Source organism: Thalia democratica, chromosome 2, assembly GCF_965202585.1.
Source record: "Thalia democratica chromosome 2, ktThaDemo2.hap1.1, whole genome shotgun sequence".
Taxonomy (NCBI): Eukaryota; Metazoa; Chordata; class Thaliacea; order Salpida; family Salpidae; genus Thalia; species Thalia democratica.
The window spans coordinates 44,560,224-44,587,237 of NC_139166.1; the positions used below are offsets into that span (position 1 = coordinate 44,560,224).

The window sequence follows — 27,014 nt, forward strand, 5'->3', positions numbered from 1 at the left end:
ATTTTTACTTTGTATCATTTTTTAACAATTTAACTTTTTTAAAACTTTGTGTCAAAAATCACAATTAAGTAAAAAAAAAATAGGTACCATTTTATTTAAAAATCTTTTGACCTTTTTAAAAGATTTAGGTAATGTTTTAATAACAATTTTTTATAAATTTACCTAAAGCTTTACTGAGCTTTCTACCAGTGATTTTTTATTCGAGTTTATTTTTAGTTTTTGTTAATTTATATTTTAGTAGTTTTATATGAAGTATTCTTAACCTTTTTTACCATTTTTCATTGACTTTTTATCATCTTATTTAACAATTTTATTAATAGTAACCTTAAAAATTTTTAAAAGACATCATATTTTTTTTAACTGCTTAAGTATAATTTGTAAACTTAAGCTAAGGCTCAATGTCTTTATAAATGTTGATTTTGATTTTCAGTCATTTAATGCAACTGAGGATCTCATTAATCTTATTAGTCGAGTCAACATAATTTTTTAAATAAACTCGTTAATCAACAAATTTGTAACTTTCTTCTCTGGTACAAGTTAAGAATTTTGATTGTTTCTTTAAAAATAAAACAAAAGTATTACAAGTATGCGTTGTGTGTAGTGCAGCCAGTTTAACTTTAAAAACTATTTGAAAAGTCTAGTAGTAGTTCAGGGAAATTTGTAAATATAAAAGTATAACATTTCTCATTTTACAGTTTTCAAATATACATAGTTTTTAAGACAAAAAAAAAACTAAGTGCTCTCAAAATATTGGTCCTAGGACCTGGTGCACGAAAAAACCTTTCGGTTATTGAGTCATACACTAGGTATTTTAACGTCTTGCCCAGGACAAATATATAAAATGCCCAAGATAAATTTAATAAAACAATCTGTTTAATTTCAAAAACACTTTGATTAATAGTAAAAAACAATACTTTTCACATGCAGTTATTTTTTTGATGTTCAATTTATTTAGTTGATACATAAAGCAAAAATGTCAAACATTAATTATATGAAAAAAAAATTGTTGAAGTCTCATGTTATTTAAACCTAAGAAGGCTTATTATGCATTAAAATAGTTATTTTGATTCATGAAAGCATTTTATTTAAGTAATTTTTTGCTTCAATAGTTTTGCTTCAATAGTAACATAGTTTCTTTAATTGGCTGGTTTTGAATTGGCATAAGACTATTAAAAAAATAAATTTCAATGCATTATAATTAGTTTTTAGAATAAATTAAAATTTTTCAAGGGATTGATCATGTATTTCTGAATTAATAATTTGGTTTAGAAAATTCTCAAAAAGTCAGAAGTTTCTTTTCAGCTTGATCTGTAGCAACCCTGTTATATTTGACTAAAATCAGATTTGAATAAGAAATAAGTCTCTTAAAAGTGTTTGATGTAGGAACTAATAAAGTTTTTTTAAATTGTTTATACAATATACAGTAAACTCTTGCACTCTTTGGTTATGCTATCTTGTTTAGTTAGCATATTAAGTTATTCAAAGTTTTTTAAATGTTGTACTAATTAAATTTATTGTATGTAGTGAAATAACAATATGTATACATATTAAAACATACTACTACTTATATATATATAAGTCTATCTAATATATATATATATATTAGATATGTTATATGTTTATTATTATATGTTATTTTATATAATATATGATATACCCATATGTATATTAGGGTGCTTATTTTGACAGCTACTTTTGTGTTTCTACCTGGAAAATTTTTATGTTTTGGAAATATCATAAAAACACCTGTACAAAATTTTAGGTGATTTGAAGAAATTTTCACTTTGGCACCAACCAATTTTCCAAAAACCACCCAATGCAAAATGTATGGGATTTTAAAAATGCAACCTTACAATTTTTAGCTGATTAGTTTTTACATCTAGCCAATTATCACACAAACGCATTGTGAACAATTTAAAACGATTTAAAGAAATGTTTATGGTTGCATTTCTTTTTTTTGAAAATAAACTGGAAAATCAAGAAAACTTACAAAAAATGATAAAAAATACATAAAATCAAGAAATGACTTAAAAACTTTCTTTAAATCGTTTTAAGTTGTTCACAATGTGTTAGTGTGATAATTAGCCACATGTAAAAAAAATTTCAGCTAAATATTTAAAGGTTGCGTTTTAAAGATCCCATACATTTTGCATTGGGGTGGTTTTTAGAAATTGGTTGGTGCTAAAGTGAAAGTTTCTTCAAATAATTTTATGTTTTGCATAGGGTGCATATTTGTACATGCAGTAAATTTTACAAACAGACTAAAATTTTGTTATTAAAACTAAATTTTATAGGTTTTTTCTAGTCGTGTTATAATCCTAAGTATATTGACCCAGAGTACAAATTATTTTCAACCATAGATTTTTTCAATGTGAAAACTATAATATGATTTACATCTAGTTTTTTTCTATAACCATTATCACTTAAAAGATAAGTGAAACAAAATCTTTAACTTAAGTTATGAAATTATTTTATATGAATTACAAAAATAATTCAACTAATAAAATGATACACTGAATTATTTTGTGTCTAAGGGGTTGTTGTAGAGTTATTGAAACAATATATTAATTTTAATTAAACATTTTTTTAACCATTTCAAAACTGTTTTTTAAAATATAGCTCAGAGTCCTGGACATGGCGTTAAACTGTTCTGGTGTATGACTGGTTAACCAAAAGGTTTTTTTGTGCACCTGTTCCTTGAACTAAACTTTTTGAACGTTTTTTGTTGTTCAATAAACAATATAGCCATCAACATTGCAAATTTTTATTTCAATAATTATTTTTGTTATCTAGTCAAACATTAAAAAAAAAGCTATATTGTATTGTAAGTCAACTAAGCATTTACATAATATTTTAATGCAGAAATAGTTTTAATATAGTTTAACTTTGCTTTATTTAATGCCAGTTAAAATAACTACTTTTACAAATAATATTTCAGTAGTCAAATATCACTTAGCAAAGCCATGATAAGAAAAATTCTTTGTGAAGTTTGACAATTGAACTTTGTGAAAATAATAATGAATGTTGATATATGTATACAATTTGATATATGTATCCTATTTGCAGTCAACTATGAATTACTATGTATTATTGTCACTGTTATAGTTTTGTTTTAAACAACTTTACAAGACTTATGTCATTTTAATTAAAGTGAAAGGCTATTTTGTTAACACAAGTTACCATTGTAACTATTATTCCAATTAGTTCACTGCATAATGGTTTTTAAATAACAAAACTACTAACATATAAATTCAGCAAAGCAAATCAAGCTAAATTAATTTAAAAGTGTTAGACAATGGTTTAAAAACAATCTTGAACAAATTAAAAAAAAAAGAAACTGACTGCAAAATTTCAATTAAGGATTCTATACTTACAATCTTTTAATAAAAACTTTTTTTTAAAGCAAAATTACTACTTAAATTTTGTGTAATCTTAATAAATTTACTTTAAAATAAATTTAATGTTATTCAAGCTTTTAAATCTAAATGTTTTTTTCAGAGTGTATTGATTGTTTTGTTTAAGTTATATTTTATTAATCAGCAAATGTTGTGAATAGGATGAGACTGTACTTTATATTTGTTCTTCTAAGTAAGTGTTTTAAAATTATAATTTTTTAAGTTAAAAAAAGTTTTATGTTTTTGTATACTTAAGCAAATTTTAATGGCTTTCTTGTGTTTTATTGTTAATGATCAAAGAAAGGGTAAAGTTTGTTACCAAGATAGTCAATACCAAAATAGTCTCTATTTGTAATTAAATTTCTCACTTTAAACTATTTTCTAATTAAACTTCAAGTTTTCAACTAAAATTATATAAAATAATTTGTTTTTATGTATGTAAATTTCAGTTTTTCTCCCAAACTCAATATCAAAGTTTTCAATATTTTCACCTTCACCAAAAGATATTGATGCAATTCATAGTAGAAGAGCTACTCTTCAGTGTGGAATAAATACTAAGTATTATAAAGAGGAAGATTTTAAAATTCATTGGACATTAAATGGTGTAAAAGTAGTTCCAGATGAAAGAAGGTTAGTTAATATTTACTATTATTAATTGTTATTTATATTAAGTAGTAGTAATTTTTTCTACCTTTTTAAATCACTTTATGATATTGTAAGTAATATTTTATCCATATTAAACTCTAGGTAATGTATTTTGTTTTAGAAAAGTTGTAGAGAACAATTTGGTTTTTAAAGAAGTGGATCTAAAGTTAGATAATGGTAATTTTGTATGTGTAGCTGTAAATATAACGACTGGGAAATCTTATAACTCAAATCCTGCTCAACTAAATATCAAGTGTTAGTAAGAAAAAAGCTCAGTTAAAATAAAGTTTTGTTTCTTTATAAAATTAAAATACTAACATTTAATTTTTGTAAATTTATACAACTTTTGCACTTTATAAAGAATAAAATGTTGTAAAATGTATTGTAAAAAGAATTTGATATTGATATTATCTTTTGTTTGTTTTAATAACATTGACATTTAGTCCATTGAAACAGTTGTCTTAAAATGAAAACAAAGTTAAAATTTTTTAATATAAAGAATTATTTTAATGTAAAAATTAATAAATCTTTCAACCAGGGGTAGATCATAATGGTATAGTGGTATTGTTACCAGATGCAAAATATAAAATACATCCAAAATCTCATTTGAAACTATTCTGCAATATTACTGGGAAACCTGAGTTAGCATACTTGTTTTAATTTTCAAATTTATAATAAAAAGTATTTAATTATAAATAAATTAAAAAAAACAATTAGATAAAGTAAAATTATATTGTTTTGCACTATTCGTAATAAAATTTATGATTTCTGATTTGAACTAAAGTTTAAATTGTTTAAATTTAAACTGTTCAAAAGAGTCTGCTATTTGCTTAAAACAAAACAGTTTCAATAAAAAAACTAATAAGATTATTTTTGATATATAAAGTAAGTAACGTTCAACCTAGGTACACAAGACATTTTGATCTTATATTAGCAGGGTGGCCACTAAATCTGGAATCCTGGAAAACTTAAAATTTGACAGTTTTAAACTGAGTTTAGGCTAAAAAAAAACTTGGAAATTGAGAAGTTTTATAAAAAACCTGGAATTTTAAACAATTTTTACATGTTAAGGAGTAAAGTTTTGATTTGACACAAAAAAAAAATCATATAGATAAAAAAATTTTGTCAACATCAAATTTTTTTTAAATTAAAAAACCCGTTTAAAGTAGCTTTACAGTATGTTTTCAATGTTTTTATACTATTTAACACAGTTTTTTACCTCAAACTTAACTTTAATCTAAAATTAGACTCAAAAACGTGTACTTTCAAAAACTTTGAAGAAATTCAGAAAACCTGGAAGAAATTTATCAAAAACCAGTGGCCACCCTGTATTAATTACATTAAGTCTAATACAGACATGTTAAAAGCCACTAAAGAGCTAGTTTACGGTTAAAAACCTTTACTCCTGCTTACTTATTTAGCTTTTTTGAGTTTTAAATAACTGGTTGTCTTGGTAGAAAACTCAACAATAAAGGGTAAAATGGTGTGATGCTTTTAAGAGAAATTGATGTGTTTCTCTTTGTCGACTGTGGTTACCATAGTTAATATTGGCAGTAATGGATTAAAGAAAGAGTGCTTAGAATTTTTATTAATTTTATAAGTATTTTTGATTTTGATGTTTTTATCATGATTTTCACAATCTCAGGTCACTTAAAAACACCATAATAACACGGGCTAGCTTTCTAATTGCAAAGTTCTTTATTTTCATAAATATCGCTTTTTATTTATATTTATCTTTCGGTTATTTGGTATGTAAATGTTAGTTGCACTATACATTTTTCGTTTATCTAAATTTTCAATGACTTTTTAAGTATTTTTATTCCTATTTTTTTCATCATAGGGAATGCAATTTTAAGTTGAACTTTTTGTTATTTTTGTTAATTAAAAAACTGTTGTATGTTTGTGTTAAATTTGGGTTTGATATACAACTAGTAGGTTCATAACTTAATATCTTGTTCCTTTAGTTTTAACTCACTTTAATTTGGTACAGTATAACTTTCTTTAAAATTTATTACTTTTGTATTACTTTTTTTAGGTTGGTATTTAATATTGCAAAAAAAAATGTTTTGAACATAGCGTTTTTCGGCTAAAAAGTGTGTACAAAGGTGGCAGGTTACTCTATAATGTATCAAAAATTATCTGATATGTACTGTACTATTTACTGTAATTCTACTTATTTAGACCTCATAAAATTAAGTGGAGTTGGCAGCTTAAAAATGGTAGTGAGATAGTTGTTGATGAAAGCTCGAAAATAATGAACATAAGTGAAGTTACAATGAAGTTAAATGATTCAATTATCAGTTGTTGTGTTGGAAGCATGAAAATGGGAACTTGTAATTTACCTAAAAATAAGTTTTTGATTCATGTAAGAGGTTTGTAATTTCAATTTTAAAATAAAGCAAATAAATTACTTAATTTAATAAGTTTTTAGAAGTCTTTAAAATAGACGGCACAAATGTGAGTAAGATTAATGAAAACAGTAAGACTAACAAAAATGGTTTATATTTGCTTGGTGCATTATCATATCATCAAAATTTAAATTCATTGTTGTTAGTGTATTTTTAATAGTTGGTAAATGCTTGTTTTTTCTTTAAAAGCTCTGTAGTTTTTATACAGTTTCTGTAGTAAAAAAATCAAGGCAAGTTAAGTTTTTAAATAACATTTTTCTCAAACTATAACAAATATTAGTAAATAAACTAGATATGTTTTTAATTCAGCAGTATTTTAAGACTTTTTGTAAATCTGTCTAGTTTGAAATTTTATCAAATACTATGTTGTACTGTACTATCAAGCTAAATAAGTTTTATTAATGATTGGCTAAACTCATGGGTTTAAGTTTTTTTTACTTGGTTATAATAATTTTAATACTTTTTGAACTGTTCAAACGAAAAATTTTTAATTATTTTTTGTTTTTAAACCAAAAATTTAACACTTATTCTTCAATATCATATTCTACGTACCCGAGAATATTTTGATAATGAGGTATTAATAAAAAAATCTAAACTTAAATGTACAAGGTAGAAACATTATACAAAAGTATCAAAATTGATACTTCCCTGTTTTCATAATTTATTTTATTAAAACTAGAATAAAAATCAATATTTTTTTATGTGATAGTAAAGAGTACTTTAAGCAGCTTAACGAAAAAACAATTTTATAATCAAAAGTGTATTTACAGATCCAAAATTACCATATATTTATGACATTACTAAAGACCTTGTTGTAAAAAAAAGATCAAAAATTTGGCTTCATTGTTATGCATGGGCTGTTGATGATTATGATGTTGAGTTTCAGTGGATTGTAAGTTCAAGAAGTTTAGAATTCCTAAAAAACAAGACTAGGTTAGTAATATTTTAAAAGGTTTTTTTAAGGATTTCCTATAAAAACTATGAAATTTAAACTACAACAAATTAAACCAAAGCATGATGTTTGAATATTTTTTTTTGCTTTTAACTTTTAATTTTAAATTTTGAAATACATAAACCTGACTGTTTTATGACGAAAGCATTCATATTTTGAATTTATAGTGTTTAGGAAATTATGTACTTTTGGTTTAAAAGCACAACTAGAGTTCTTAACTCGATTTTTTGGACACAAAAATAGATTCTATTTTATTAAGAATTTAGTTATTACTGAAAAGCCCTACAGGGGGAAACATTTTGTTATGAAATAAATGTTATAGAATAATATTTAAATTTATAATGTAAAAAATGTTAGGGCAAGGTGGGTCCAACATCTCTTAACATTACTAAAATAACATTGACTATCAAATAAAAGTTGTGATAAAATATAAAAGTTAAATTTAACGTTTGAAGTATAGTATATTTTATAAAAAAAAAATTCTAATACTAGCCGATGAACTACAAATTTTTTATTACCCACTTTCTCTGAAATTTAAAAGTTAATTAAATATTTATATAACTTGTATTTAGCTAGAGACCTCAAATTTTCAGGAAGAGTTCGTTGCAACATTATAAAAACATATGTCTCAACAGCTTTTTTGTTACTGAAAAGTAAAAATTTTATAGCAATTTAAAAATTTTTTATTTTATTTATATATTAATAAAAAACTTGAATATTATTTTCAGACGGGTTTTTTAATTAAAAAAAAATTAGGCTGAGAAAGTCTGAATTCGATTGTTCATAAAATTTTAATAAAAGGTATTTTTTTAATGAAATAGTCTTTTTCGTCTTTTTAATTTCGCCTTCTATAAGACACCTAGTAAACTCTCAAAGTTTGATCGCTTATGTTTCAAAAGTTTCTTTATTTATTTAAATGGTAGAGAGCAACTGGTAGCTTAGTCATCAAAAAAAACAAGACTTAAAAAAATTTTACTCTTTATACCCTAAAAGACACATAAATAACTAGAAATAAAAAAACAAGCAGAGATTTAGTTTTGTAATTTAGTAAACAGCACATAATTCTTTATTTTCAACAAAAAAGTATTTTGAAATTAGTCTACTATTGTACTTAATTCAAAACAAACAAGGTCTCTCATTCAACAAATTTTCATCAGTATGATACAATTGTAACAATTTAAAGAAAATTTAAACTTATATAGCCTTATAATTACATCTTTGTTAATCGAGCAAAAAACTAAACAAAATAGTAATTAAATTTCTAAATAAACATAACTAAAAATAACATGAGAGCACTAATTAACTTAAAAAGGATAATGCATAATCAAATTATTTTATAACTTTGCTTTCATAACTTTGGTTAATTTAAATGAATGTATATAGCTTCAATTTTGACCAGTTCAAAAATATTGTTACAACTTCTTAATATTTTGAATTTCGTTTCATTATAGCTATTTCCACAAATTGGATTTTAAAATAAATGTTCTGATATTGAAGATCTGTTCATTGCATTCGAATTTCTACATTAATTGTCTTTATCTGATTTTTAATATGTACTCTTACACACTTTGGAATGTGCTCTTTAATTCTGGCTCAAGTTGTCTAGAGGTTTGACCAATATAACTGTTTGAGCAACAGCATCCAAACGTGTAACCCACATCTTTACCTTTAAAAGTTAAAACAGAACTTGATGTAAAAATAGCTCTAGGTTTAGCAGCACGATATACTTTATATGTTTCTTTTAATTTGAGTCGGTTTTTCACCTGAATTAGGCAAAAAAAAAAAGAACTGGACATTTCTCAGGACCATAGAGTTTTATTTAATTTCAGTTTTAAAAACTCAATCAATCAAAGGATTGGGATATCCATCTTTTATTAGCATTTATTTTATAACATTAAACTCAATCTCCAAAACTATTAGGAAGAAATATTATCTTAATTCTGTGAAATAAGGTTTAAAATTAAAACATTTTTTCTTCTCTTGCTACAATAAGATTGGAAATTTAGATTTTGACCCGTGAATGAAGGTTTTTTGAATACGACGTGATAAGTTGTTATCTTTTCTTTTGATCGAAACATCCAAGAAGGATATTTGATTATTTACTTCAGTTTCTTTGGTGAATATGATAGCACTATGTAGGGAATTTAATTTCTCGAATAATAAAGAACTAACTTTTTCACTAGATAAAACAATCGTCTATATATCTTACGTACTTATATAAAAAGTATTTCTACTATATAAATAATAATAATTATTATTATATGTTAAACAAAATATTTCCTAAATAATGCATTTTTGAGCAATATATTGAGAATTGATATAAAAAATTGAAACACAGAGAAGATATACCAAGGCAAATTATATTTCCAAATGGAACTTTATACCGCTACGAACAGCGCAGATCTGAAAGTTTTAGATGTCATGCTAAAAATATATGTAAAGGCTGCGGATTTTATGAGAGAAAAGTAAATGTTGACATAGCTAGTAAGTAATTTAGTTTTAATTTCAATTGTCATATTGAAGTCTAATTATAACATTACTTTAGTTTTTTCAAAATATTTCGTTTTCTGTTTTAGTAAATATTAAAAATATTATGCTATTGTTATACAAAAAATTGATATGGTTAATAAACTTAAGATAAAGTTAGACGATCTAATAATATAACCTAGGCTTTTTTAACTGTTAAGTTTTGATTAACTCGAAGATAATAAATTTAAGTAAATTATCATGTATGTTCTGTTTTCATTTGCAGTAAAAAGTTAAAAGTTTTAAAACTCTTTGAAGTACAATAATTATAAATTTATTAGTCAATTTTTGTTTTTTAAAGTCAATTTAATGTAATGTATAGTATTAGTAGTATTTAAATAGTATTTATATAAAGTTTTTTATAGAAATTAACATTTTAGTTGATAGTTGTGAATAAAAACATTTGTTGTAGTTTTTTTTCTTAGACTTTTGTAGTTTTTTAATTGATTAAGTATAAAACTTGACATAAATTTAATCAAACTGCCTATTATTGCACGTTAAAGCTAGCTATGCTTATATGAGAAGCTTTATCTAATTAATATATTCAAAAATAGATTTAATTACTATTTGCAAAAAAAAAGTTATGCAAAACCAAAATTCAAATGATTTATACTTATTTTTATACGTCTGTGGCTTTTTTAAACTGTTTTATATTAGTATTTAATGTACTTAAAGTATCTATTAAATTTTGTGAGTCTTACAATGAAAATGTTATACCTTATTTGTGGTTGTTGTAAAAGAGTATTTTTAATAAGCTAAAATAAATAAAAAACTATTTATTTTGCAAGTGAATGATTTGTGTTTTATAAAATATTTAAAACGCATTAGAATTTAAATTCAAATTTAAATTAAATAAAAATTATATTATTAGTTAAAAAATTTTTATTAAAATCTATATTATTTTTTTTTGTAGTTTAGTTTTAATTTACTTATTTTGAAATTAAACAACCTTGTTATTGTTGTTATATAAACAAAGTATAGTTAATTGATTTAGCTTACATAGAAGGCCCCGGGCGTGTTTCGAATACAAAAATTTTACTCTTGTAAACTTGATATACTGATCAGAGTTATTTTATAATAACTTAGTTGGTTTAGTTTTTGTAATCAGTATCTTATTGTTAAAACAATAATTTGAAGTAAAGCTATATATAAACAAAAAATAAATAAACATATGTGTATTAGTTAATATTTCTGTAACGAATATATTTTATTTGTTGACGTATACGCAGCAATAGAGGACTATAAAAAAGAAAACAAATACTATATCAAATATTTCTATGAGCTACCTTCCATCGAGCACAAATGCTCCGCACCTACCGGCGAACCCACTCCAACAACTAAGTGGTACAAGGATAAAGTTGCAATTAGTTAGTTAAATACGTTGTTTTAATTGGCGAAGTTTATTATACTGCTCATTTATTGTTAACCGATGATTGTTTGAGAAATACATGAATCTATACTTTTTAAGTTTGTAAGTATATGCTAAAATTTTCGGCTTAATGTTTTTTGATAAAATTCTTTTCCTGGTAAAATTTAAGTCTTACTTCAAGTAAACTTTGAGTTCTCCAACGATTTTAAGCTGTAATTGGACCACCTACAATATTGCAAGAATCATTTTTCTGTAGACGTAATTGTAATATTTAGTTTCAAACTTACTTAGATAACAAAATTATCAAGGTATTTATTTTCTTAGTTGTTAACTTTTAACCTTACGGTTTAAAAACTTTTATGTTAAATCTTTCTTCTTTATTAGTATGTAAAGGTTTAGAATATTAATGAATTAGTTTTAAATTTTATTTGTCCTGATTTTTCTTTCAAAATATTGATTAGATAATTTTTAAATTTGTAAATACGTACTTCTGTTAAAAAAATGTAGCAGTCACTAAAAGTATCATTTCTGATATAATTTTTTAAATTGTCGCTAAATGTTTACACAGGTGTTACTTTTGGAGCCTGAAATAAATTAGTCAAGTTGAGTTATATCTCATTTAAATTATTACTTACACATATTACCTAATCCTTTAATTTTTATACAACTTAATTAAAGAAAATAAATGTTTGTTATTTTATCGTAAAACTGACAAAGTACAAAAAAAGTTTTTAATATACTATTTATTCTATATGTCCAAAAATAAAACGGTTATTTAGTTACATGTAATTGACAATAAAACTTCTCCTGGGTACTATTAGCTAAAGATTATCGGAGACAAAGACTGAGTTTAGAAAATTCAATATTTTGATTATAAACTAGTTTTAAATGCTCAATAATTTATGTTTGAAATAAAAACTTCTGTCGACAAACATGGCTTACTGATTTCATTTTTTAAAAGTACATTTATTAGATACAAACAAAGTTTGTATTAATTAAAAACAACTAGTTGTTTGGAAAAGAACCCTTACATTACTAAATAAAAAAACAAGGTTATGATGAGAGCAAAAGAGTAAAGCAAACTAAGAATGGTATGATTGTGTTTGAAAAAGCAAGTGAAGCTGATGAAGGTAAATACTTATGTGTGGCAAGCAACATAGCTGGAAGTACAAACTTTACACTGGAATTAAAACAATTAGGTTCGAAATTATGCAAAAAAAAATTTTACCTAGATACTTAAGACGTGTTTCTTTGCATTTTAGTTTGTTCACAAGTGTAAGTTGTTGACTAGTATTATGATAAAATGAATTAATTGCACTTTTTTTTAATATGCAAACGTGTTCTTTAATTTAAAAAATCTAACCTAGTTGAAGTTATAAACAAAACTAAACAATACTTTCAATTCAATCAGTTATTGTAAATTTATCAAAGCTCGATTATTTTGAAACGCAATCGAATGTTTTTTCCAAACTTCTCAGTTTTTTACAAGACAAAATGAAAAGATTTAAAACAACTCGGTAAAGTTTTGAAATGTGTTTGCAGTGAAGCCCGTGGTGGGAAAGCTGCGCTCGCAAACGGTCAACGAATATTCCGACGTGTTGTTCGAATGTGACGTGGTCGCAGGCGTCCCCAAACCCAGCGTGCAGTGGTGGGTGAACGGAACGATACTTGCCGACGAGGAAAACAAAATTGTACGTCATTTTGCATTTTATGATAGTTTTTTAAAGTTGTACCTTGCAAAGTTTCAAAATACACTTCTCGTACATTTTTTAAGAGTGGAAGTTTTTTTTTTTGAACAAGTCTTTTAATTTTATAGAATTCTGAGTCAATTGTTGTTATTACTTTTATAATTTAGTTTTTATGCTTATAAATGTATGGTAAGGTCAAAATAAGAGTTTGATGCCAGTTTTTAAGGTAATAGTCCTTTTAAAAACACTTTTGTTGAACTTTAAACACTTAGTATTTATATGTTGGCTATGTAGCTTTCAAATATTTCCTTTTTTGCTAAAGTTTTAAAAAAGAATGTTATTAAGTTATCTAGTTTTTTTAATATTGAATTAAAGTTATAAAAAACTAGTATCCCTTATTATAATGAAATTACAAATTCACAGATAATTGACAAACATAAACTTACAATAAACAAAGCTGATACTTCTGATCAAGGCAGATATCATTGTGAACTGATTCCTAACTCAGATATTTTCCAATCTGTAACTTCGAATTATGCTTACCTTAAAGTTACAGGTTTGGCGTTAAAGTCATGCTAATTATAGAATTTTTATATTTTGCTATATAAAGCAGGAGTAATATCAATTTAATTATTGTTTATAGTTAACCAAAATATATTGTTTTGATAAAAACATCTGTTTAATGCATTCAAATAAGTATAGTAGATAGTTTTGTTTTGAAATCACTTCCTAATACAACGTAAACCCAAGTTGTTTTTTTGTAAACAAATGCAGCTGCACGAATGTTCATTATTAAATGTATCGTGTTAACAAGATGTAGGTGTTTTTCAACTTCTAAAGTTCAGATAGGTATGAATTTTAAAGCACAACTTATCATAGTTAAATATACTACTATAATAATACTCTAGAAAAAGTTTACATATCTATTTGTTTTTATACAACGCGAACACTAGTTTTATTGTTATTTCGATCTAAGCTATAAAAAACAATTTTACTTATATTATCGAACTGCAGTCAATTATTGTTTTACTAACATTTAAGATAAAAGAAAAACAAAACTTTTTTGAATGTTAAACTAATTTCCAGACACCCTTTGAATTTATAGACGTTACATTGTCATTATTTTTTGCATTAATAACATACATAATATATTTTTCAGTAAATAATTAAAATTCCAACGTTTACGCACATACCAAGACTAAATATAATCTTTAATATCTGACTAATGCCAATGATAAACTAATATAACTGTGTATAGAAAATATCGATTTACTATAAAGTATTCATAAACAACTGTTGATGTTTTATAGTAAACCCAAAAAGATATTTCTTCAAAATTAAAAATCTGTTGTTATTTACTTACGAAGGTATAAATAGATTTTCAAAACGTATGTACACTTTATTATAATTAGCGCTTTTTAATAATTATATAATACTTTTTAAACTATTCAAAAATAAATAGTGCTTATATTTACGTCATTTTAACTGAATTAAATTAATTGGTTGAACTCTGTTACAGAGTCTTTGAAGATTTTTCCTCCTTTAAAAGATCGATGCTTGGCATCAAATGAAACAAGAAAAATTGATTGCAAAATCAGTGGCTTATCAAATGGAACTTCTAAAAACAAGATTAACGTAAAGTGGAGTAGATTGAAAAATAGGAATAAAAAGACTTTACAACAAGGTATAAAATTTAAATATAATAAAATTATTATACACAGCAATAAAAAAAATGTTAATCAATTTTCGTTATTTTAGGAGAAACTATGTGAAGCCTATTCAATTTTTATTTACCCAACTACTTTTTTTTTCGAAATGTTATTTTAAGCTTGTTAGTTATTTCAAAATAATAACGATTGTTATGACGGTGACTATTGGTAAATTAAATTTACTTTTAATAAAATATTGTATATATTTAATACTATCAAAAATTAATTTAGTATAACTATATGTTTTTTAAATCGTGTAATAAATTTTATAAATGTGTATTGACTAGAGAATTGTATTAAATAATTTTAAATAAAAATTTCACTTGAACTCTGGTAAAATACTAATTTTTAATGACTTAATCTATATTTTATTTTTTGTTAATTTTTTTCATTTCTCATTTTATATCATGGTCTTGTAAACCAGTTTAATACTGAACAAAATCAAGTTTATTTATAAAAAAAAATCCTAGTTTAATTTATACAGAATAAATTTTAATATTGTGTAAATTCTTTATCTTATTTTGTAAACTCAAATAAACTAAATTTTCAGCAAAATTTTAATAAAAAATAATTTGTTCTTTTATTTGTAATTCAAAATTTTTAATAGACTTGTATATGTATCTGTATAACTGTTTATAAATTTATAGAAGCAGAAAGAAAATTTAAACGAAAGATAGCATATTATTTTAGAAAATCAAATTATTATCAGCTAATTTTTTTGAGTAAATAGTTTAAAGGAAGTTAAAGTGAATGGTGTTTACAAGCGTTTGTTTAAGAATTAAAAGCTTATATCAATTATAAACTAATTAATACTTAAGTTTAATTATTTATTTGAAATTAAAATATTCAATTCAAATGGATCTGTAAAAAGTATAACAATTAAAAATGTCGAAGCACTTTTATCTATAATTTCTTTGTAAAAATCTGTAATTTATTTAAATTGAAAAAAAAACATTCCAACTTATTGATATTCTTGGGAAAGTTAAACAGTTTAACTTCGTATTAATCAAAAGCTTGAAAAAAAATCTTAATTGAAATATTGAAGTAAAACTAACAATTATACGTGCTTGTTTTATATTTCCCTGCTTATTGAGCAGTTATTTTATTTGTAATGGAAAAAAGCTGTGTAATCGTTTTAATAATTTTTTCTTCTTTTAGGTAATGACAAATTTGATGTATAACAAATTGGTACTTTTTATTAGACAATTTTTAAACATAAATAGATCATTGTAAACTATTAGAAACAAAATACATTAAGTTTTCTATTTATTGAACAATGTATTGTTTTGAATGTTTTTAAATGTACAGCCTTGCATTTCATCAATCCAAAGTTAAACTTTCTTTAGTTTTTATCTTATACTTGTATAACATAATTAGTAGATATTTTAGGTACTAGTTTTAAGCCTAATAAGTATGTTTCAAATACGGAACAGTTGCTTTTAATTTAATAACTAATAGGATTAAGAACTTTTAACTAATAAAAACTATAAAAATAGTAAATATTTTCTAATTAAATTTTATGTTATGCCATTATGTTTATATTTTTTCTTATGTGTACTTTAAAACACGTTGATGGGCGTTTTCAGTTTGTTTAGTTGTTCTTAATAGTTTTAATTATTATTTAATGTTTGTACATAATATTTAACTATTTAGTTAATTAAAAATTAATATAAGTACCGTCGCTGTTTCTTTAACAAAGATTTAAAAAGCTCCTTTCCTCTACTTTTAAAGCACATTTATTTATTTTTAAGTAGTTAATTAATTGAGTTTACAACATTGTCATGCTTCAGTTCAATTACATGGCAGGCATAAGAAAACTATTCTTGATAAGATTAGCAAATATATTATATTCTTACGACTTAAACTTCAGCTGTCATTAGAATAAACAAAACTATTTCATAAATGCCAGCAAATATTTATAGTCACACATGAACCTTCGCTATGTAAAGTATTTTTTCTTTAAATCATAAATGCTCTTAAGTTTCGATTTATTGTAATTTTTTCTGCCCATAAAGTTTTTTCTTGCAATTATTCTTGGTATTTTAATTCTTAAAGTAATTCTTTGTTAAAAGCTTAACAAAAATTTATTTTTGAGCTCTGTGAAAAAAACAATTTTGATTTAGAAATCGTCATAATATACGTTTTATATTTTGAATAAAAACATTTAACTGTTGCTTATTTGAATTTAAACGCACTCTGAAAATATTAATGAATTAAGTCTCTAGCTGGAATTTAAACGTTTAACTTTCTGCAGACAACTTCACCACTCTGAAGTCAGCGAACGGACTCACTTCAACTTTGATATTCCCAAACGTCAGCCAAAGCGACGCGGGTTTGTACAAATGCATAGCCAGCGATGGTAAAACAAACACCGATGGAACTGTGCGGGTGACCGTAGTAGAAAGGCCTGTCATAGTTGAAGAAAATCTCAATAACATGGAAATTAAACTTAACAACAACGTCACGTTGAAGTGTCGCGCTAGTAACCTTGATTTAGAGGTCAGCTTTGTTTATATTCACTTTTAAATTTCAAAAAAAAAAAATCAAAAAATAAATTCAACGCATAAGAAATGAAATATTTTATACTTTTATTATTATACAAGTGTTTTTTAATTTCTATAGTTTTTATAAGTATTAGGTTTTGATTAACATAAACAAAACAGTTACTTTTTGTACTTAAGTACTTTGTTAGACTGAAAAAAAGTTCACTGCCCAAAAAATATGAACATTTAGGTACTACAGACATAACTACAAACAAGGTATAAAGTTTTTTTTATCTAACCTAATAAGTGTGCTTGTTTGCGGTTAGTATGTGTTTAAGCGGTATGGCAAACCGTTTGTTTTTTTATATATTAAGTTAAAAATAAACTTGTGTTATTTTCAAGTTTGAATAACTTAGAATTTAATTAAAAAATGTAATGTGTAAATACTTTCAATTGTTTTAATGGTTGCAAAATAGTTTATTTTAACTTAGTTTATTAAATAAGGTTATAAACAATTGGTAGTTGTATAATATCATATGGGTTTTAGATAAATTACACACAAAAGAAATCAACACATTTACTGAAAATTTTGTTGTTTACTAAAAAATTATTCTAACTGTTGTATAGACTTAAATTGAGTCAATTGTATTATCCAAGCAAATAATTAAGTGCTACCGGTAAATTTAAATAGTTTTAAATCTACGTAAGTAACTTAAATCTAATGTGTTTAGTTTGAACTGTTTAATTCAAAAAGGGTTTTATATACCAAAACAAGTTTTTACAGTAGTTTGAACTATTCTACCTTAACGTTGACAAATACAAAAGTATACGCATAATTTGTTCTACCAACAATTAAACACTATATGTCTCCTTAAAAAAAACAAGTTGTCATCTTTGTTACGATTGAGCGAATTCGTTGTTGATTTTGTTTTAAAGCAGTTTTAATAAAAGTTGTCAAAATCTTTGTTTTTAGAGTTTTATTTAAATAAGGTTTTGTACTACTATAAAAATGTTGTAGTTGTGCTTGTTTAAATCAAAACTTGTTGTACTATAGTTTAGTTATGGTTATAAAATTTAATGGAATATATTATTTACCGTTTAAATTCTTAGTGTTATTTTTTAAAAGTAAGTATAATATATACAAATTGTAAATAACCAAATAGTAAATTGAAAATTTTTAAATTTAAGTTATTTTAAAAATTAAACTAAATTTAACATCTAGTACATTATTCTATTTATACTAAAAATAATTGAGTTATTATTAAGTTGTTTTTATTATCTTTAAACATTTTTAGTTTTTGTTTGTCTTTCTGTTGTAGAAGTGTATCTTCATCAAGTAGTTTACTAGTAGTACAAAATCAAGTCACTAAATAAACTAAATTTTGTATGGCAAATTTCATCTTTTTTATATTTTTTTCTTCAGGTGGTATGGCAGTTTGGTCAGTACGAATACAAGAAGTCACCCGAGAGCAAGTATCGCATTCACGTGTCTGATGATAATTCACTGCATATTAGAAACTTTCAGAGTACAGACCACGGAACTTACACTTGCGTGTACAAAATCTGTGACTTTCAAGTTAATAAAAGTGCAGAATTGAAGCTGATAAAAGGTAAGTTATATGTATCGGTGAATTAAGTTGATCGTTTGTTTTCATCATTACTAAGTTAGATTTTTTTTTAATTAATAAGTGCATATATGTTGTACAACAAATTTTGAATAAAAAGCTTTGAAAACAGTAAAGTATTATTTTAAAAGTAGTAAACCCAACTGTTATGGTGCTTTTTTAAGTTTTGGTCTTTTCTACTGCTAAATTGTATAATATTAAGATGTATTTTTTATTAGATAAATAATTAAAAATTGTATTAATGTATACTTTAAACAGTTGTAGGTAGTCTTAATTTGTAAAGGTTATCTAGAAAAGTACTTTATCTCGTAAAACTGAAACTGTATAAATACTTAAAAAAAAAGTTTAAAATACTTTTTCAGTTAAACATTTGTTATAATAAACTTTCTGTGTTTTTAAGGTATCACAGATGATGGAGACAACGGAAAAGAAGAAAACACGACGTTCACAATTCAGACAATAGCACTAGTGATTAGTGGCTTGGTTGCTTATATTATCATTACAATTGGTGTCATACTTTATTGCAGGTTTATTTTTAAATTATATGGGTAGAAGTATGTTTATGCTATACTTCGTTTAATAGATTTTGAATTATTGAAGAAATACATGTTACATAAAAAATTGGTTTCCTTACCTTTAATTAGTAAAATGAATTAAGTAAACTATTTATAGGTTTAATTGATGAATGCATAAAGTTACTTTAAGCTAACCTAATACTACATGTTTATGCTAGTTTTAAGTGTTTAAAATTTTTATAAACTTAGGAAAAACAAAAAGAACAAAAAACTATCTGATGCGCCAATAATAACATCTGTCAATGGTTAGAATTTAAATTATTTAAAATATTGTATTTATATGACTTAAATTAGGAAAAAATTGAGATTTACATCGTTTTTAATTATACTTTTTTTTATATTATAGTCTTTTAATTTCAAATCGCTCAAAGATACAAAATAAGTTTATGCTAGTGTTTTTTGTTGTATGAGTTACAAATGTTTTAAATTTTACTTTATAGTTTTTTTTAAAACTACGAACCTTAAACAAACTACATTTAATTAACTTTTATTAGCTTTGCTTAAAAAATTGTTGTATTAAGTTGATACACGAAAAAATATACCAAAATTAGAAAAATAAAATGTTTAACTTGTTTTTATATACTGCATTGTATAAATTTAATTTGTTTTTAATATTGTTTATATTTGTGTTTGTTTGTTTTCTAATAAGGCTAGTACTAGTTTAAAAGCATTAAAAGCGACATCGGTGTTTTACTAAAAACTTAGTTTATTTCACAAATGTTGCTATTTATTTTTTACTGACATCAATAAAAAAAATTAATAATAAAAGTTGACTAATAACTAAACAATACAAATTTATAAATTTAAACATTATTATATTTGTTAATTGTTTTAAGTTAAAGTTCTACTGATCAAATGTATGCTAGAATTTAGTACATTTGAAAAAAATATACACGAGCTATTTTAAGCTGTTCTATTCAGATTGGTTCTAGTTTTTTTGTTTCTTTCATTTATAGATCCAAAAATAGTTTCTTAAATATTAAAAACCAAGTTTTCTAATTTTGTTATTTCAACTAACAATTATGTTGAACTAGTTCATACAGAAACTTTCTTTGTGTAAAATTTTACATCATTATAAATACAATAAGAACAAGTTAAAAATTACGAAATAGCGTTATAATAACATATAAAAATAGTTCGGTAAATCGATAGTATACATTTTTGGTTTCATTATATTGGTTATTTATTTTGTAAAAAAAGATTAACAATCACAACTACTATAACTAAAAATATTAGTTTAAGATCTATATTATTTAACTATATCAAAATATATTTAAAAGTATTGTAGTTATAACAGACTTTCTTAAAAAAAAGTAATTTACAGACTTTGTTTTAGACAGTTTTGTTTTTCAGATTTAATGACTTTAACATATAAAATTAAAGTTTAAAAAAATTACAATTTTTAGCTTATCATTTTTTATAAAACTTAGTTATATAAAAAAAGTGTTGAAAAAATTTAAGTTCTAAGTCTTGTAAAAAAATTGAAACAGATGATAGTAGAAGTGACAAACTGTTACAAAAAAGTACGAATATTCAAATGAAACAAATAAAAAGAGTCAACAACGAAAAGCTTCAAAAATTGTATTACCCGTCTGAAAATATACAAGCTGTATCTGTAATTGGTTGGTTTTTATTGTTGTTTTTCTTTTTAACCAAAGCTTAAGGTTATTAAACATTGGAGTTTTAAATAGAATTTGTCGCGTTGTATAATGGAATTAGATAATTAAATAACATTTTCGAGTTCTTGAGCGGTAAAAGCTAACAAAAAGACCGTAGTTAGATTTAGTGATGTATAATTGACAAATACCAGCAATGCTTTGTAGCCGGTTAGTTTTATACGGTGCATAAATCATTCTTAAATAAAACTCAAACTGTACAATAAATGCTTTTTAAAGCATTGTACCAAATTTCAACAGTTTTTCAAGTGATAAATGTGAAGCTTTTTTTTTAATAATTGGAGGATTTTAGTTTCCTTTGTTAGGTTTTTCAAGTGCTTTCAAAATCTTCTGTGTTAATTTTTTTCTTTGCATTGCAGACAAATACAAACTTAGTAACAACAATTTTTAAAATTAACCAAATAAAAATTACTAACTAAAAAGTTAAGTAAATAAAAATATTTTTCTAAAATAGTTTTACGATTATAACATGCTAATGTTAAGTTTACTGTTATTATTAAAAAACGATACATTAAAAGTACCTGACAAATAAAATGAACGAACAAAAATAAAAATTTATAGGAAAAGGTGAGATGGGAAGTGTGTTTTTGTCCAGAGCTCCAGGTTTATTTCCTCAACTGGATGATGATGTTCTTGTGATGGTCAAAAGTATGGAAGAAAATAGGTTTGAAACTTTTTTATTTACCATTTTATAATTATTTAAATTTTGTGGTTTTTAAGTTGGTAAAGTTTTGCGATATATCTTTATCATAATTTTTGTTAAAGTAAATTAGATTAAAAAAATTCTAATTTTATTTTTTATGTCAAACTTTCAAAGATTTTTCAAAGCAACTTTAAATTTAATCCGTTTTTTATTCATTTTGAAATGCCTTTCGAGTACCTATTCAATAGAAGCAATTGACAAAAAAATCGTTTTTATTTTTATTGAAACAATGTCTTTGTAGAGTCACTAAGTCTGTGAACGTTAGATGATTGTTTTGAACCGATTTTCCTCAAGTTATATAGTTATAGAAAGAATAAAACTGATTGAAAAACTTTTACTTACAATAAATTAACAATGCTGTAACTATGATGTACTTAACTTAAGTTTTATTATTTATTCAAGAAAAATCAGCGGTCTGTATAACGTAAAGAAAAGACTACAATTGAAATTTAAAGCTTTTTTTTTTGCTTTACAAACTTAGTATAGCTAATTCCAACAAAACCACATCAGACTTAAACATATTTTTGAAGTTTAATAGAAAAAAATAAGTTGTAAAACAAAAATCATTTAATGCTTTTAATTAAGATTATATATCAAAGTTAATTTAACAAAATCAATAAAGTTAAAAACTCTCGAAAAAATTACATGTTTTATATATTTTATTGTTTGTTGATCAAGTATAAACTTATAAATTTGTTTATATCTATGCATTCTTTTTTTTGCATTGAACTTTTTTTTAGTTTTGAAATTCATCTGACGTACCGCAATTGTTAATACAATATTTAAATGCTATTACTGTTTATTTTCAGCCTTCTAAATTCATGTTGTATATTATGAACTTTCAGCAATTGTGTATTATTTTTGCTATTTCATTATAATTCTAATTTAACGCCAGTACTTTAATATTTTACCCATGTAACTAGTAGAATGTGTTCAGTATAACCAAATAAAACAGTGATGAAGCTCAGCAGCAGTTTGAAGACGATATTGAAATGCTACGCAAGTCTCAACACGAAAACATTGTCAAGTTGCTCGCTGTCAGTTGGGATTGGGACTCGCATGATAAAAAGCCAAATCTTCTTGTAACTGAATACTTAGACTGGGTACGTAAATTTGATTAAAGTAGTAATTGTATAAGTTCAGAACATATTATAATATATAACATATAATTGTAGAAGTATGTTGATAATATGGTTTTCATGTAACATGACAAAAGTATAGATTTAGTTCTAAAAGTGTTTCGTTAAACTTTGGTCTTATAAAAGTTTTTATTTAACAAAAACGGTATAGGTTAAAACATAAATTTTTTATTAAACTGTTTTTTGATTAAACTGATGTAAAGTATTTAATGTTTATAAGTTTAAAAATTTAAGTTATAAATCTAAAACTTTGTTTGTCAGTTATAAATAGCACCATAAACAAACTGTTTTAAGTACAATAGTTTGACCTTTCTTGTCCATTTTTGGTAAACCATTTCTTAATTCATAAATCTCATTTTTTTAAGGTAAATGTTGTTTAAACTTACTTTTACTGATACTAAAAACATTTTACACTATACAATATTTTTCTTAATTTTAATAAACATTTTATTAAAACTGTTTTTATTTTTTGAATCAAATAAATAGTCCTTTATTATTTTGAGAAAATGCAATTTTTGCTGTTATAATCCTTTTGACTTTAGTGATGTTTTAAAAATACGTTTTTAACAATATTTTTGCAATATATCCATCAAACATCATAGTAGTTAACTATTTTATCTTAAATTGAACCTATCACCTTAAATTTTTCCTTGTTTTAATTTGGTTTAACATAAAAGTAAAAAAAGTTTTAGTAGCAAACAAACTTATTATGTTGTACAATTGAGTTAAAGTAAGTAAAATGTTTTTTGTCATAAAAGTAGTATTTCAAAATCCGGTTATTGATTTAACAGTTGTACGTATACTTTAAAGTTTATTTCTTATCTATCAAAGTAGCTATCTTAATTTACCGAAGTTTTGTTTGCTGGATTCTTTTAAAACTACTTTTTAATAATAAAATATTTGCACAAAATTGAATAATAATCTTTATAAAGGGAATATTAAAGTTATGTTTGAAAGCAAGTTCAGAGGGAAGAATTAGCAAGTTCTCTAAAATGCAAAAGGTTTGTTAAGTAGCTTTTGAGATTATTATGGTTATTAGTTTTGAATTTTTTGTATTTTTTTTAGACCTATAATAAGATAAAAAACTGTAATAGTTTTGAATAACATTTTTTTATTTGTATCTAAATAAAAATATTGTTATATTCTTTATAATTATAGAGTTAACTATTTTTATCTCAATAAATTTTAGTTTTTGTCTAAGTAGTCTTAATCATCTTCGACAAGTAACTAGCTAACATTTAAAACATAACTAATATTAGTATATCAAGTTTTAAAACTTTGATTCGAATAAGACATACTTAGGATAATGTCGCACCAATATCAAACTGAAAATATATTATATTCAATATCTTTTTTAACCATATTTTTAGGTTAAAATAAATATTTTATAAATACATAAATAAAATTATACTTATTTATCATAAACTAATAAAACATAAATATTTAATCGCTTTTATTTGACAATATAAGGACTATATCAGTACAATTATTTATATTGATTAAGATATTGTAAAATAAAGTCGATTAAATATTTAATTTTATCATAAAAAAATTTAATTCTTACTATGTATTTACATAGCTTGTTTAAAACAAAGTATCTTTTTAGAATAAACATGTTTGGCTTAAAACATTGATTTTTTGCCTATAATTATGGTTAAAAAAGACATCGAATATAATATATTTTTAGTTTGATATTGGTGGGAAATCATCCTAGGTAATTACCACAGACTTTTAGTTTTAAATGTAGTTTAATTAATTAAGTTGTAAACTTTTAAAAATTTACTCCATAATAAACCTTTTAGATGGAGCTCTGTCACCAAATAGCCTGCGGTATGGAGCATTTGAAGGACTTGAACATTCTGCACAAAGACATTTCTTGCAGAAACTGTGTGATCAGTTCGCAACTCCAAGTTAAAATTTCCAAACTATCGCTTAGCAAAGATGGATTTCTTCAGTTAGTGAATTATTTACCATTGAAAAGTTCAACTTTTTTTAGATTGTTTATGGATTTATTTTCTTTTTAAGCTAAACAGTTACGGTTTTTTATGATGTAATTTTCAGGGACTATTACCGCGAGCTTGACGGTCGGGTTATTCCCTTAAGATGGTTGTCACCAGAGGCGCTATACACCAACAGCTATTCGTTCAAGTCCGAAGTGTGGAGCTTCGGCGTGACTTGCTGGGAAATATTCATGTTGGGAAAGTTTCCTTACGAAGGTGTTGAAGACGAGCAACTAATTAGATGTAAGTTGATCATATATGCAGCAGCCAAGATTTGTTTACCCATTATTAACAAAAGCTTAGTAGTCTAGTAGATTATATGTTTTATTTTATATGATTTTTTTTCTGTATACAAAGTTCACTGCTGCGGTTTTTTAAAATGCAATTTGATATTTTTAATTATTTGCAGAAGATATTTCTATAAAAATATTTTTTTATATACTAATTACCACGGTTGACGCAATATAAGTTTTTATAAGCTTTAATGTGATTTTAACAAGTCTTGTGTTATTTTTTAGATATTTCGTAAACAACAGATATTTCTAATGCTTGTTTATAGCAAAGATTAAGTGAAATTTCAAGAGTAGCAAAACTCAATTTACTCAACAGCTTTGAATGACGATAGTTTCGGCACTTCGGTGCGTCTGTCCACAGTGACGTCATCGAGGCGAATAAACTCGCTGATAAACAAGTGCTGTCAAATATTGCCCAGCAACCGACCCGACATAAAACCCATCAAAAAGAAGCTGCACTCGATAATAAGTCAAAAAATACATGATGATGGAGATGAGAAGAACACTAGTGATTATGACGATTGATGACGTCAATGAATTGTTGGAAGATGACTTGCAGGTGCGGGGAGTTTAATGTGATGGCTGGTAAAGTTTTAGATTGAACGAGTAAAAAAATACAGCTGTTTTTTACGAAAACGATTATTTTACTACCTTAAGTTTTACAACTTTTTGCCGCATTATAAAGTTCAAGAACTCGTTATTTTAAAAGTTTAACTTCGGTTATTTAAAACGTTAAAGAATACTCAAATAAATCTAAAGAATTTTCGAAACTGTATTTAAAAAACTCTAATAGTAAATTTATATATGATTTTTATTGTACAATTTTTATTAAATATTCAATTTTATGGCCTTATAAGATACGCTCGTTAAGTTCATTAACATTCTTTTTTGTTTACCTCATATTTTGTGATATTGTTTTGTGTTTTTTATCATGTGTTGTGTATGTTTTGAATTCTTATCAAACTGCAGCCTTATCACCATTTTTAAAAACATCAGACATCTTTGAAGTTGCTCGATGTTTGCTTTTTTAATTCATATTTTTAATTATGTTTTACATTCGGTACTAATATATTTTCCTTTCAATTATGTTGGTACGCTTTCTCTTTTCATTGTGATGAAAAAACAGTGCTCATTTTGTGTTAAAGATTTTTGTTAGTTTGTTATCAAAAAACTGCGTTTTTTTTTTTTTTTGTACAATAAAGTTTAAAAACGTTTTAATTTAACTTACTAAATTTGATTAGTTAAACCATATATCATATATATTACTAAAATAATATTTGCCTTTAGTTGTTTAGAAAAAGTAAATTTGAGTAGTAATTTCTGCTTGCTATTAGTAAAAGTCTTTACAGATTTATGCTTCTGTAATTTACATTTTAGATATTAAATTCCGATTTAAAACACTTTTCAATAACTCCTAGCTTATTTATTTTTTAAATAAACTGTTAAAAAAAACCTTTAAATTTATTCTTACCAATGTAAAAAAGGTAATTTTAATAAGGTTATTTGCTAAAATATTTATGAAATTTTAATAACAAAAAGTTGGAATACTAAAAGAATTTTAAATTTTAGCAAATGTTTTTAAAATCAAAATAAGTTCAATTTTTTTATTCAAATCAAAGAATAAAAAATCATTTGTTTTTTTTTTAACTTAGTCATTTCAAAAGTGTTTAAAACTTTAAGGGTATTTTGAAAACTTCGAATTAAAATGTTGTGTTAAGTTCGTGTAACAAACTGCAGAAAATTTTTATTTAACTATATATATTTTTTTTGTTATACGTTAGTAACATAGTGGATTTACTTAGAGAAAGTAAGTACTGTAAATATTGTA

The 27,014-nt window shown here is 24.2% G+C and overlaps 1 protein-coding gene across 1 annotated transcript; it reads left to right on the top strand.

The window, feature by feature from the left end:
- Window positions 1–3,496: 3,496 nt before the first annotated feature.
- LOC145829243 (inactive tyrosine-protein kinase 7-like) lies at window positions 3,497–26,312 on the top strand. Its single transcript, XM_082936987.1, has 23 exons — window positions 3,497–3,588; window positions 3,845–4,025; window positions 4,162–4,295; window positions 4,579–4,681; window positions 6,222–6,412; window positions 7,219–7,381; window positions 9,739–9,884; window positions 11,156–11,293; window positions 12,348–12,494; window positions 12,838–12,986; window positions 13,407–13,539; window positions 14,503–14,667; window positions 16,947–17,191; window positions 18,599–18,785; window positions 19,201–19,327; window positions 19,565–19,620; window positions 20,866–20,997; window positions 21,613–21,715; window positions 22,710–22,857; window positions 23,826–23,894; window positions 24,696–24,847; window positions 24,955–25,136; window positions 25,503–26,312. Exons 1-23 carry the CDS (start codon window positions 3,558–3,560, stop codon window positions 25,709–25,711), a joined length of 3,291 nt encoding a protein of 1,096 aa, XP_082793113.1. The 5' UTR covers window positions 3,497–3,557; the 3' UTR covers window positions 25,712–26,312.
- The last annotated feature ends 702 nt before the right edge of the window (window positions 26,313–27,014 follow it).

Coding starts and splice junctions, on each gene's coding strand:
- LOC145829243 (XM_082936987.1), top strand. CDS start 3,558: ATGAGACTGTACTTTATATTTGTTCTTCTAA. Junction 12,495..12,837: donor ACTGGAATTAAAACAATTAG/GTTCGAAATTAT, acceptor ATGTGTTTGCAG/TGAAGCCCGTGGTGGGAAAG. Junction 14,668..16,946: donor TAAAAAGACTTTACAACAAG/GTATAAAATTTA, acceptor AACTTTCTGCAG/ACAACTTCACCACTCTGAAG.